Below are 15,136 nucleotides of genomic sequence, written 5' to 3'. Positions count from 1 at the left end.
TGCAAACTTTTTCCATATTGAAAAAAAAAGAGTGACAGGGTGTCACCAAATCGGATCGGTGACAGGGTTTCAATAAATCGGTGACAGCATATCACTGTATCGCAATGGTTCTCAAAGTATGGGTCGCGACCCAAAAATGGGTCGCGCAGGGGCAAAAAATTGGTCGTTCTATGGTGATTCAATCCTGTGCAAACTAACTTTTTTGAGAGACATGACCACCATGCTATCAGAACTCCACTAAATCGAAACTAAACAAACTGTCGCAGCATTTCAAAGAGCACTGTCAGGTCGCTTATAGTTTTATCGTACATTCACATAATTCAGCATAGTTCGCTTTTATTGAAATGGCTTACAGCGCAATAAAAACACGTCTCGCAAGTAAGGCATGCATCTTGACTGTAGTTTTTGTTCAGGCAGCAGCGTGACTATATAGCACAAGAGCGACTGCGTTGGGGATTAGCTAAGCCGAAATGCCGGCTGGATTTGCCAGAACGGCCAGGAAAGGAAATTAGTATCTAGGTGAAATATTTAACACTTTACCAGGCGAACACGCTATAATTACAATCACAAACAGACATGCGTCGTTTCTCTACAACAGGGGTAGGCAACCTTTTTGTAGTCGCGGGCCAAAACCAACCTCAGAAAGGTCTCTGCGGGCCGCACAAAATGTTAACTAAGAATTATGTTATTAAAATGTTAAAACTACCGTGAATCAGGCGGACCTCGGATATTTTTTGCGCCTGAAAACGTGTTTAATTACATTTAAGGAGGCAGTAATAAAGTATTGGCGCAAAGCGCGAATCAAAAGCGTTTGTTTGATTTAAAATCCGAGTTCACACGTCGTCATCCATATTACTAATGAAAAGTGTAATAAAACTACTTTGAGGAAACGCAATAACATTAGTTAATCTAGTTGAGTGTTTGTCAACCTTTTAAAGTCCGGGCACACCTGGCGAGCGAAGCGAGCGCAATTTTATTTTGATATAACGCCATTTCTTGCAAGTTTTCATTAGCCTACATTGCCGACCATAAAAAATAAAAAAATGCTAAAAAATATATGTCCAATATTGGTGTCCGGGACGCACTTGTCAGTTTGTCCGGGACGCACTTGTCAGCCTTCCACGGCACAACGGTGAAGAAGCGCTGATCTATATTTCAAAAGACAGCGTCAAAACGTAAACAAACCCAATGGAGGAGGATGATTCGCGCGAAGCGCGAAAAATTTTCGCACTTACGTAGTTAAAATAGTTAAAAAGTATTTGAAATGAAATCGTGCCTAGTTTGTCAAAGAGGCGGCGGGCCGGATGAATTTCATCGGCGGGCCGGATCCGGCCCGCGGGCCGTAGGTTGCCGACCCCTGCTCTACAAGGTCCTGAGCAGAAACTCATCCGTTTCACTTCGAGCTAACGGTTTATTTCTTTCGATCGTAGCTATAGGTTTGTTCTTTTCAACTAGGTCATTAGTTGCAGGTAGTATTGTTTAAAGTTAAAATCAATTATTTTTGTTTGTATAAATCATTTGTTTCATAGAACTGTGTAGGCTACTACATCTGTTGTCTGTGTCTTTTTCTATTCCATGCATATCATAAAAACATATTTTTTTAATTTGAGGCTTGGGTCGTGAGATGTTCATAAAACTCAGATTTGGGTCGCGCTCAAAAGAGTTTGAGAACCACTGCAGTGTATCGGTTACACGGTGTCACCAAATCAGTGACAGGGTGTCACAAAATCGATGACACTGCCATGGTGTCATAAAAGTGACGACCCCTCCTAAAGTGTAAGTCAGTTGTTCTCAACCTTTTTTTCTCATGGCCCATTTTCGCTTTACAAAAATTCTTGTGGCCCAGTAAATTTTTATGAAAGAAAATAGTATATAAAATAAGTTTAGTTAGCACAAACAGAAACAGGGCTTTTCAAGACATTGTATTTATTTAACCGTGCATTAGTGAGATTTTTGCTGCTAACTTTATCGATCAATTCATCAATTTTTGGAGGGGTTGAAGAGAGTGCACAACGCATATCATCTTCCACATTTAATAGGTTTCGAGCTTTAGTTTTTATTTGAAACAGAGTGGAAAAGCCTGCTTCGCATAAATACGTACTGCTGAAAGGCAACATTTGCCCAAAACTCACAGATCGATAAAGTCTCAAACATGTCTTTACAGGCAGAGTCATTTCTTAAGTCAATAAGCTCGTCCTGAAAATCATCATGAACTTTTTCGGCGCTCTTTTACTTAGTAACGTGGAAAGTTATGCAAAAAACAAAACAAAATAATACCGCATACCACAACGCATATTGTTTGGGTTAGGGTGCGGGTTAGCGTTTGGGTGAGGGTGGGTCAAGTAATATTATGTTTATTATTAATAATAACTTGACCCACCCTCAACCAAACGCTAACCAGCACCCTAACCCAAACAATATGCGGCATTTGAAGAAACTTTTTTTTTATTAATTTTCACGTACATAAGTAAAAGAGCGCCACTTTTTCTATTGGTTTTGAAAAAGGCTTTCTCACCAGTTCCAAACACAAAGCAGATATTTCGGAAAAGTAGGACAAAAATTACTTTCGAAGTTTCACAAGATGTTGCAATATTTCAGACAATAGATTAGTGTCCATGTTGTCTTCAATTAAAGATGAAAGAGTCTCAAACATAGCAAAATTTCCTTTCTCAGCTTTTCGTTTCCAGTTTTCAAGCTTTCCACAAACGCATTTAAGGCGTCCATAAAATCAATTACAGTTGTATCTCTTCCTTGTAGCTTGAGATTTAAGCGGTTCAATTGTTCAAATATATCAACTAGATAAGCAAGTTTAGATAAGAAGGTAATATAACACCAAAGCAATATTCTAATTGGTTATTTCCTTGCCTGTTAAGAAATTCTTTTAATTGATCCCGCAGTTCAAAAACTCTAACTAAAACATTAGCCTTGATGGACAACCAACGGACGCGAGTATAGTATAGTAAACTAGACGGGGGTGTGATTGTTGTATTTTTTTCGGGTGGTATATTCAGGGCTTGGTGTTTATTTTTTTTTTAATTTTTATTTTTTTAAATTTAAATTTTTAATATTTTTTATTGCTTAATTTTTAATTTTTATTATGTTATATTTTGTATTGTATATTTGATATTTTATTTTTTTCCTCAACTTGTTTCTGCAAGCAAAAACAGATATGGGCCGAAAATTTCCCCACTTAACTTATAGCTTTGGTGCGAAAGGGGTTAAAATATTGCGTAATATTTGGGGAATGATCGAAACATATGTTAGATAAATAGAATTTACCTAGATAATTTGTCGTTTTGAAAATCCAGTTATAACCGACAAACTGGATAAGTGTAATAAAATTAGTCCTTATATAGTCAGTCGCCAGATTGGAAACTTTGGATTTTGCACGGGGGCGACGATTTTGCAGCTTGAAATTGCGCGGCTGAAATACCATTAATGTCCAAATTTGCGCTGTAATAACGTTATTTGTAACATTTGCACTGCTGAAAATGGAGTACTATACCGAAAAATGTTAGCGCGACAATATTTTTGCGCATTTGAGCGATTTTTTATGGCTGACCACATTTACCGTGACCGTTTAAAAGTGAAAATTGCTATAGTCATTTCAAAAAGTATTGCGATAACATTCGTTTAAGACGCGGCGGACTAACTAAGCCAGTTATAGTTATTACGATTTAGACACATTTGGTTCAAGTTCAAATTCAGGACCATTCGGTACTTTTCGGAATTTAGTGATTCTCCTACGCCTACGAGCCAGGTTGGAAAGTTTGGCCTAAATCCCCCGCGCAGTAGCACTTTCAGCCGCGGTCACAGCCGCGCATTTTATAGAAAATGTGTTCAGCCGCGCAAATCTGACTCGAGCAAACGCGCAAAACTTCAGCCGCGCAAACTTCTGTATGAAACTTAACCAGCACAAAAAAAATTGTCGGGCCGCATACTGAAGTTGCATAACATTTTTTAACGTTAGTTTATAAGACGTATATAATATAATGCATCATATAGAATCACTTGCGAAACGCTAAAAACGCGCAATTTAGCGATTTGGTCACGCATCAGTGGACAACGGTCACGTGTTTAGTGACGTCAAATTAGGCTATTTCGAGTAATATTGCATGTTAAATGCTATACTATCCAACTTTTTAAATATTTACCTGCGCACTGCGCCCGCACACCAACCAAAAATTGCGCAGTGATTCAAGTATTCTATGAACGCTGTAAGTTTAATATAAATTCGCAATTTACAACTTTCGGTAGCCTGATGGTTTATTTTCAGCCGCGCAAGTTCAAGTCGAAATTTTATTTTCAGCCGCGCATTTTTTCAGCTGCAAAACATCTCCCCCGCGCAATATCCAAAGTTTCCAATCTGGCCTACGAGTTCCATTATGTTCCATTTGGTTCTATTCGGTACCATTTGGTATGTAGTGATTCTCCTATGAGTTTTATTTGGTATTTAGTGAACTTCCTATGAGTTCTACTGGTTTCCATTTTGTATTTAATGATCATCTTACGAGTTACATTAGGTCCTATTGCAGTGGTTCTTAAACTTTTCGAGACACGTCCCCCTTTTACAATTTTATCCAAATTCGTGCCCCACCTTGTTTCATAATCAAAAAAACATAAAGGATAACAGCAATTTTTCTGGTAAGTTACATGCAAATTTTCTGGTAAGTTACATCAATGCGAAGGATGAAACTGTTTTTAACCTAGCATAACCTAGGGTTGCCATATTTTGAACGCGGAATTTCTGACAAATTTACCGCGTCCAGTGGCCAACTAGAGATGTCGAATATACAGGCGTTTATGTTGCATATACGGATGAATTTCTCTACCTAACATATTGTGTGGTGTAAGGCGTCAGAATGACATTTGAACATATTTAGTTGTCCATTATAAAGTTTTTGTGTTGTCTGACACTTATGACTTTGTATCATGTCTTCATCGTAACGTCATACTAGTCAAGTGGTGTAGTAAATAGCTCATATTTGGCTGGATCGCATATACGGGCGTTTGCATAATGTTGCATATACAGGCGACTTTCTCTATCGAACATACTGTGTGGTGTAAGGCGTCGAAATGATGTTCAAACATATTTTAGTTGGCCATTATAAAGTTTTTGTGTTGCCTAACACTTATGATGTCATATCATGTATGTTCAAACGCCATTCCGATGCCTTACACCACACAAAATGTTTGGTAGAAAAATTCGCCTGCATAAGCGACCTAGCCAAATATTGGCGGTTTAGATTAGTATGACGTCACGATGATGATATGATATGACGTCATAACTGTCAGCCAACTTAAAAACTTAATATTGGCCAACTAAAATATGTTCAAACGTCCTTTGGACGCACACCACACAATATGTTAGGTAGAGAAATTGGCCCGTATAGGAGACATTATTCAAACGCCCGTATATGCAACCTACAGCCGCTCGTATATGCAATGTAAACGCCTGTATATGCGACATCGGCTACCAACCCTTCTCGCGGAGTCTGAACATGTACATTCAGCAATCCACTTATAGACGTGTCATATAATTCATTTACTCACAATACATGGTTGGAAAATATTTAACCATATGCTATTCCACCTTTACAATTTCCAGTTGACGGCCATATCAGTTTTAAAATTTGGTACTGCGCATGTATGACTCGGGACTCCGGTAGTTTTATGCGGTCTTACGAGAGTCCCGAGTCTCGAGACCGACTCCAGAAAAACAAATCGACTCCCTGAGTCTGACTCCCGACTCCACAGCCCTGGCTCTGTTTTTGCCAGCACCAGTGCCATTTTGTGTTCATTGCAACCCTCCTTAAGGTCTCATACGTTTTTAAATATTTTCATGCGACATGATAGGCTTCAGTGTAAGTTAAATCAGATTTAGTAGTAAAACAGACGTTTAGTTTGGTTGGCATTCGTTAGTATTCGATCCTATGTGGTTCCATTCCGTGCCATTCGGGACCATTCGGTACCATCCGGTGTATATTTAGTACCACCCTCGAATCTTGGGAATTTTTTTATAATCCGTGTTATTTGGCAACATAGCAAAACTTAAAAAACAACTTGTTGTTTTTGACTGATTTAAAGAAAAAAATATCATCAAACCTATTAAAGTCGTTGCCTGAGTTGCTTTATTTGCTCTTAACAGCGCAAAAAAACCTAATTAAATTTATTCTACAATAAAAATGTGTCCTGCATGAGCTTATTTTTTAAATAAAACAAATAAGGGTGCAGCCTTCAATACGAGAAGGTCTAATAAGATTGCAGAAGCAATACTACACAACATAAATGTGCTTAATTAAACGGGTCGGTTCCGGAACAACTTCCTGGTAGAAAGCAACCAAAATAAAAAAGAAACTGTCTATAAATACCCGCAATGCACAATGTTTGACTAAAGGCTATTAAGCTAAAAAAAAAATAATTGCGGAAATAGGCCTATTTATGTATATTTAAAAAAAAATTGCCACCATATTAAGACTGGTCTATATTTTGTAAATTTTGAAAAAAAAATAATGTTCAGTATTAATACTCACCATAAAGATTGAAGAAAAAATTTCTTTACAAGAAACTAGATTTTTTGGGTAGCGCAGAAAAAAAACTTTACAACGATACCTCACTTGCTATAAATTTGTTGGACAGTAAGGGTTTAAATCGACAATAACCTATATTAATATTCATAACATATCGCAATAATTTTTCGAAGTCCCTAGTACGCTCAATATAAATCACAATCGAGCGAAACTTTTACACACTCTTTTGTAAGGCGTAGTTTGGCAAAGAACAAAAACAAATTAGAAAAGTTTTATATTATTATATTGATAGGCGAAATATTGCGATTTTTTACCTCAAAAATATCACCCCAAAATTACTTCAAAAAGTCGTTTTCCCATGTTAAAACCAAAAACATTGTATAGGCCTCGATCTCACCTTTCCAGCGATGCCTCGCTTGCTATAAATTTGTTGGGGAGTAAGGGTTTAAATAAATGGCATAGTGAATATTTCATTGTTTTATTTCATTTTTTGTTAGTGGCCCGTTATAAATAGCCTTACTTACCAGGGTTGCTTTTAAATATTATTCATTTCACTTTAGTTTGTGATTTAGCATATACGTTGCATGTTCTATCGTTTCCTGAACTTGTTTCTGCAAGCAAAAACACATATGGGCCTGTATTTGGTATATGGCGAGGTATTTGGGAAATGATCGAAAAATATATTTAATAAATAGACTTTATGTATATAATGCGTATGGTTATATTAACTTCAGTAATTGTTTAGACCTACTCCTAAGATAATCTCTGTTTAAGGAGTCAGTGCAGTCACTTGGAGGTAGGGCTAGATTTGAACTGTGCAAGGACGAAAGGTTTACATTTTTCCTTTTTGCTGAAAGTGATAGTGTAAATGTCAGTATAAATAGTAAAAATACAGGATAGTACTCACAGCTTGATCAGTGAAGACTGATGTCAGGTAAGTAACATGCAGAAACAAGTTAGGGGCAAGTGCAACATAACATACCCTAACAAACAAACTATAAAGTGAAATATATATAACATTGAAAAAGTTAATCTGGTAAATAACCCAATTTAAAGTGGCCCACTTACACTGACAGACCACCTTCAATGAAAATAAGCCCTGTAAAAATACCCCCTGACAAAATATACAACAACCGCAACCCTGTCTAGTTGACACTGTAATTAATTTACCAATGCTGGTTGACTTGGAAAATTAATGGTTGGTGATTTTTTTTAAATATATATGTACTTACTTATTATCACTATAATCAGTTGTTTCCTTTAATGTTCATGATAAATCACACTTCATTTGAAAAAGTAACTCTGTGAAATTAGAAAACAAAATTCCTATGAATTCATTATTCCAAATTCTAAACCAATTTTGGGAAATAACTAGGTATTTAAAACGTTTTGTATTGTCATACTATTCAAAAATGTTTGAGAAACTTTTTTGTGGAATAACCGATCAGCAGAATCCAAATTTAAATAGTCGGATCAAGTTTTTATAGACTTAATTTAGTTGTGACATGAGCTGGTTGTAACAAACTAAAATAGTATGTATAATTGTATATGTTGACAACTTGATAATTTTAATTTTTTTAGGTAATGTTAAATATTAATTAAATAATGTTTATAAAGGTTTTTGTGATTCTTCTACTTTATCGTATATTGGGGTGCTGCTCATTTAATCTTGATGACAGGTAAGCATATTGTTCTGTTTTTGACTACGCTTATAAAGATGAAATAATCGCATAACAAAAGTAGCTTCTCCATATAAAAGTATGTTTATTGTCCGGCTCATTAGTATTTTCTTTAAACACAAACTAATCCAAAGTACAATTGTATGTTGCTTAAATTAAATTTATTTTCTGATAATTAATTTTTAATTTTATGGCATTTTTTCATTGACATGTCTCTATGAATATGCCAGAATGGCAGACTGCTGGCGACTTGGTGACTATATCGGCCGAAGAATGAGCCAAAAAAAAACGAAGAAATGGGTGCAAAAATAATTTTAATAATAAAAATTTTTATTTATTTTTTTTGAAAGATCCATTTCACACAAAAGAAACTTGTACTTGCTACACATACTTAATCACACTTATTTTTGAATTGCAGAATATGTATAAACATTACGCACTCCAGTCGACAGGAATTAATTTTGTTGTGCAATTTTTAAAAAAGTTACGAAAGTGCGAAGCACTTTGTTTAGTGAGGAAAAGCCAGTGTTAGGCATATAGATTGTTTATTATTTAAAAAAAGTACTCAATTTCTATCATAGAATTTTTGTGTGTTTGCAGTTTTATTTTGATTTGACATATGGAAAGTACTTCTATATTGAGCTAAAAAAGCAATCATGACAGTCGCCGTTGTTAAAGAGACTGGTATGAGTATGACATTCAAATGGGCATAACTAGGATGTACCAGGCCATGTTGTTCCATCTAAGGCTTAAACTATATTTATATGGGCCGAAAATTTATTTTCGGGACATATCTTGTTTTTGCCTTTGTTTTTTTTTTGGTTTCATATGGTTTGCTATGGCATGTTTCAGACCGATTTTTGTCCAGAACATTATAGAAAAAGTGAACAGCGTAGAACTTTCATATTTTCAGACATGGCGTAGAGTGGTATGAAGGTGCTATGTAGAGGTTTATGAGGCTGCACCCCTAGGCACCTCCAATTGGGGGACAAAAAACAAAAGTGTTACGTCATCGTTTTAGTTCATAACAGCTATCTACTACTATCTAGCGGCAGAAAAACTTCAATACAGAATGCTTTCATTCACGTGCTTTATTCAGCTCGCGTCGCGACGAGGCGGCTGCTGGCATCCCTGCTGTGCCTCATTGTCCTGCGCGTGCAACGTTTTTGTTCGAAGTGGCTTGCCTAGTAAAACCAGGCGCATGCGACTTGCCTTTCATAAAGAGGCCTCTCTAAGTAAAAAAACCTATTGCTCTTACAACACAAAATATTTTACCACCGCAAATTTAAATGCGAATCCTTGAGGCAGTGGACACATCTCTGTTAGCGCCTGTTGTAATTGTTGCACCATTCAAACATATCAACACCAGGCCTAAACAAATATAATTATACAAGGGCCGCAACAACTAAAAGCTCAAGTTTAACGTATTCTTAACGACGACGTTACAAAGCTACATCATAACATGGCGTCATAAATAAATAAATCTTGCGTTTATTGGATTTAAATTGGCCAAACTTTCAATATAAAAGGTGGCTTATTAGGCACATAAACGCGTTTGCATATTGCTCAAAACTACAGATTTAAACTCTGTTTCAACAGTGATTGCTCAGACCAAGGCATGGTAAAAATTTTTAATGACCTATAAAAATATTTTAATGACCTATAAAGCAGTTTGCGCTTAAGAGATATTTTTTACAATCTTTAGTGAAAAAATAACGCTGGCAATTTGGTAGCTAGCTACGTCTTGCCTGTTTTCTGTTTTTGTAAAAATCCTCAAGCTCTCTAGTTTTCGTATTCTGGTTTTTCTGTGCTTGAAGGACGTTTCGACTCAGGTTGCTTCGCACCACAAACAAAATGCCACCTTTCGCCTAACATAGTTATTGGTTGAACAGCAAATAATGACAAAATAATTGCAAATTTACAACTAAACTATTCACTCGCAAAGTTAACAACAGTATGTCAGAAAGCTGGCGACTTGGTGACTATGTCTGCCGAAGATACAGACAAAAACCCGAAAAAATTTGTGCGAAACAAAATTGTAAAAAAAAAAATTATTTTTAAAGATCGCTTTTCTAAAAAGACGTATGCTTGTTCTACACATTCAATCCTATATATATTTTTGAAATGCTGAATATATAGGAACTTTATGCACTAAAATTGGCAGGAAATAATTTTTTGTGCCATTCTGAAAACAAGTTAGGGAAGTACGAAGCATGTAACGTTGTTAAGCAGGGAAAAGCCAGTGTTAGGCATATAGATTGTTTATTAGTTTAAAAGTACTAAATTTCTATAGAACTGTTTTGTATTTGCAGTTTTACTTGATTGGCAAGTACTTCTTTATTGAGTTAAAAAAGCAATCATGATAGTCGCCATCCCTGTTAAATAAACAGATATGACATTTGCATGGGCATAACGAGGATGTACTAGGCCATGCTGTTCCATCTAAGGCTTAAACTGTATTTTTGGCTGTTTTAATTACGTAAACGCAAACTATTTTCACGCTTCGCACAAACTTTGGCCTCATTTTACTATGGTTGTATTTCTGAAGCATATTTATTCACCCAAGTGGTATTATGCATATTTTGGCATGTTGCGCTCCACTGTGTCTCTAGTTTAGGAAAACAATTTTTATTTACTTGGATTATACCACACCATTTTTTTTTTCTCCCAATTTTAAGAATTTTTTCTCGCTTTTCAATCTGACTTCAAGCTGCATGTGTGCACATGAATTCACTCCAAAACAGCTTATATATGTAACAGTGTTAGAGTAACAAAATGTACTTCAGCTTACCCCATATGTATTTCTTTTTGTCAAAAAAAGTTGTTGCTAATTCATTTACTTCTTAATAGTGTTGTTTATCGTCTAAACATGGCAAGGTTGATACATTCCTTTAACGAACACATAATTTCAGTGTAGGGGCTCGACCAAAAAACCGAAGAATTTACGCCAAAAATACTTGTCACCAGAAGGCTGGCAAGATTCTGCCAGCCTGGTTAACAACAATAGAGTTATTTTTTAAGCTTTGGCTTGGTTGACCGCTATGAACTTCAAGAGATCGCAGCAACGTACTTACGTCACAGACTAATTGCTAAATCTAAGCTGTAGTTACACAAGTTGGCGATATTTTAAAATATGGTAGTGTTTAGAGGGCCATATCTGTTATGTGTTATATTAAACACTAAAATATTATCACCGGTTGCTAATTATGCCGACTGAAGATTCTAACATTCATTCTTAATTTGCACCTTTATTCTTGAATATAAGGTTAGGAGTTAAGTTTTCGCATTTCGCGACATATGGAATGACGTAATGTGTTTGTGCTCCCTTGTACGGTTTGCTTGTTAAAATTGGACTATGGACCTGTTATTTTCTGAAAACAATTGTAAATCTCACGCCCATTATTATCGCCCGTATCTCGTCGGGCCTGCCTTCCCAGGAAATGGCCCGCCATGCAATCTTTCCACGAAACGACCGCCTTGTAAACCAGCGGCTGTGGGTTCCCGGCAGGGCGTCGGTTCCCATGAGAAAGCATTTTGTATAGAGATATTTATGAGTGACCGGCCCCCTAGAGAGTGGTAGATGTTTGGGTGAGGCTTGGCGCATTTAGCGAGTAAGACGTTCGGTGTTATATGCTCTGCCATTTGATTGTTTGTAAGTAATTGCGTCCGAGTATAACAATTGTTTGTGGTGTGTTAATATTTACAACTCTTTCATGTTTGTGTTGTGGTATATTTACAACTCTTGCATCTAATAAATCTGTACATTGGATTAATTGTAGTGATCTTTAATATAAACTCTCATTACTAAATTACTTAATACCCAAATTGAGAACTCACTGGTGGCTTATACAAACAATTCAATAAATACAGTTGTCAAAAAACGGGTTAAACATTTAAGAATTAACAACATTTAAGTTAAACAATAAACCTTATAACTATTGATTGTTTGCCGGTAAACCATTTTTTTAAACGGGACTAAGAGTCTTAATTACGAGCTTTGAACGTGACTTCCATTAACCAATTTCTCGCCGAAAGCCACCTTGCCGAAGCCCCGAAGCCTAATATATAACAATAAAGCGCAACAAACAAGCTTTCTTTTTTCGTATGAAAAGTGTTGGTCAATTCTGATAGTCAATAGGGAAATTGCAAGTTTAAGTCAAAATTAAGTTTCACCATCAATTTTGATCTTCGTTTCTGATAGACTCAATCAACTTACTTAAGATTTTATTGTTCTTAATATAAAATTTTAGATTTCAAGAAAAATAGTACTTTTCACATTGTAGATATTCGCCTACAAATAGTTTTCAAAAATTTGCAGCTGATGTTAAACATACCAATAAATCACTTTTTTTCACTTAAAATTTCTTATATAGAAGTTATTTTCATACAAATTTCTTGATCCCGGAAATACGGGAAATGTTATTTCAAGTATAGCAAATCACCATTAAAAAAATACCTGAATTTTATATTGATACTTTAATCTAATATGAGATAATAATTGTTTGGGACACTGTGTTGCTATGCTGTGAAAAATATCCCACGCAACTTCAACAATTGTGAAATGTATGTGTACAACGCAATGCAACTGTTGCATGTGGTCAAAACAACTTAATGTTTACTTTATCATTAAATATGAGTAAAGGCACTTAATAACTTTATCTAATGTATATATATATATGTTTGGTTAAAGCAAAAATAATAATTTTGGTTTGGCAGTTTGATTTTGCCGATTGTATAAACCGCGGCTTAAAAATCTCCCAAATATTCAGCTAAAACTATGTGAGAAAAATACAAAATATTGCTTGTTGCTAAGGTTATAGTTACTTGACTAGATTTATTATCACTTTAATGGGAAGCTATAGTTCACCAACATTTTAATATATCTCCTCAGCGCTATAAATGTTACTGTAATATTTATATTGTAGGGAAACAGAAGTATCAATATTGTTCATTTGAAAGTTTGTCCCTGAAAGAACGAGTTTTTTTGAAACATGACCACCCTAGAAAGAAAGAAACAAAAAGTAAATAAAAATAAACAACGTATTTTGACACGATGAGTGTTAGTTGTCAATCAAAATTGCCATAAATTAGCCTCGAACAACCAAAAAATACAAAACGAATTAGCGATTATAGTGTCACCTCAACAATAGCTTCCTGTAAAAAAAACTTTATTGTCTCTCTTGTAGAAAGCATAATATTCTGCAGCATTCAAGGCATTCACCTCATGGGCCAGCTAACTGCTCCTGCAAACTGTTGAACTACAGAAAGTGGAGCCTTTAATGTTGGGTTACATTTTGCTCTCTGTGAACCATATATCATGTATGGGGTGGCAAGGTAGTTCTAGTGTTTGACCTTATGCTCATTATTGCATAAGTTCTCTTCTCACACACCCATGCAGAGGGGAAAATTCATATTTGGGGATTTGCAATCAGCCATTTCAGGGTTGTTCCTAAGCAAAAATTTACACTCGCCAGTCGGACGAGCGGCTATCCATCACCACTCGCCCAGACGAAATAACGCTCGACAAATATGTTAGCATGCCGTAACATAATTGCGATATAAAATATTCACAAACAGTTGTTTTTTAAGCTTTGTCTTGGTTGCCGCTTTGAACTTTAAGAGATGATGGCAAAAACATACTTACGTAGAATAATTGCTAATTCTCAGCTGTAGTTACACAAGTAGGCAATATTTTTGGTCCCTCAAAACATAAAAAAACACTGCTCACAAATATTATTATAAGACATTTGCATTCAAACTTATTGTTTGCAAAAATTGCATCAATTGCTCTTAATTTCCTAATAAAAACAATCAAATAAAAAAAAAAAAAAAAAAAAGTAGAATTATTATCCTGGGTACATCTCAAGTCCAATAAACTTTTCCAAAGGCATCAACGACTGGGTTAAACATTTAAAAATTAACCACTGCAGCAATGACGTCTTTGATTGTTTGCCGGTAAACGATTTTTTTTAAACGGGACAAAGAGTCTTTATTACGAGCTTCGAACGAAGCTTCGATTAACCCTTCGGTATTTGTGTGTTAGTGTTTAGGGAAATAATTGGCGCTAAATTCGCTTAGTAGTGGTGCTTAACAAAAGTCGTCCTACACCAACTAATTAATTTTCTCGCCCGAGCCACTTGCCAGTCGGACGAGTGGGTGTCAATCGGCACTCGCCCAGAGCAATTTGCACTCGCATTGGCGAGCGGGCGAGTGCTTAAGGCCAACCCTGCATTTTAGGCCAAAAATTTGTCTAGAAACATTTCTTATACATTGCCAACAGACTTGAAAGTGGCATCTTAGCACAGAGAGTGGAAATATGTACAAAACAATGAACAAGGGCGACGTTTGGAAATCCAGACTTATAGCTCAACATAGCTGGAGCACCATCTGTCATTCAGCCGTTAGACTTTTCCCAACCCAGTTTGTTTTGTTTGAGCAAACTGTTTATAGAAAGAAAAAAGTTCACTCAAACCATGTCACATGATTTTTCTCAACAAACTATTTTTGAGTGTTGTATGGACATACTGAAAAACTTGGCCTTGGCCTCCTCTGTGATTTATTTCTAACCAATATCTTTGTAGCTGGCATGATAAAAGACTCCACAATGGGTTGCAACTTTTTTCTTCTGTGCAATCTGTGCAAGGGAAATATCACATGATGCTTTGACATTTCCTGACCTCTTCCAGGATGCAGTATGCCTCAAATCCTTAGCAGATCTGTTTGCAAACGTATTAACATTACCTTTATTTTCTTTATAAAGTAATAATATTGAGACAAAAACATATTGTTTATTTAAGGTTGTTGGTGAACTTACGTTTGTTCTTCGACTAGACCTGTTGAGTGCTACAAAGCAACCAAACATTTTGGGATTACTTCATATTTTTTTAATACAAACTATTTCAGCAAATATGAAAAGGTACCAACTGG

General features: G+C 35.8%; 1 protein-coding gene across 3 annotated transcripts in view; it reads left to right on the top strand.

Moving 5' to 3' along the window:
• Positions 1-8,109: 8,109 nt before the first annotated feature.
• Positions 8,110-15,136, top strand: part of LOC146168176 (integrin alpha-6-like) — a 69,508-nt gene continuing 62,481 nt past the window's right edge. For all 3 annotated transcript variants that reach the window (XR_014494551.1, XM_083382260.1, XM_083382268.1), the window contains exon 1: positions 8,110-8,209. Coding sequence is in view for 2 of the 3 variants with exons in the window: in XM_083382260.1 (XP_083238386.1) it covers positions 8,136-8,209 (74 nt within the window). In the remaining variant the exon portion in view is untranslated. The remainder of the gene's footprint in view (positions 8,210-15,136) is intronic.

Source organism: Ascidiella aspersa, chromosome 1 (genome assembly GCF_963924565.1).
Source record: "Ascidiella aspersa chromosome 1, kaAscAspe10.2, whole genome shotgun sequence".
NCBI lineage: Eukaryota > Metazoa > Chordata > Ascidiacea > Phlebobranchia > Ascidiidae > Ascidiella > Ascidiella aspersa.
Note: the sequence above shows the minus strand (reverse complement) of the source record. Positions and strands in the feature narration are given on the sequence as shown.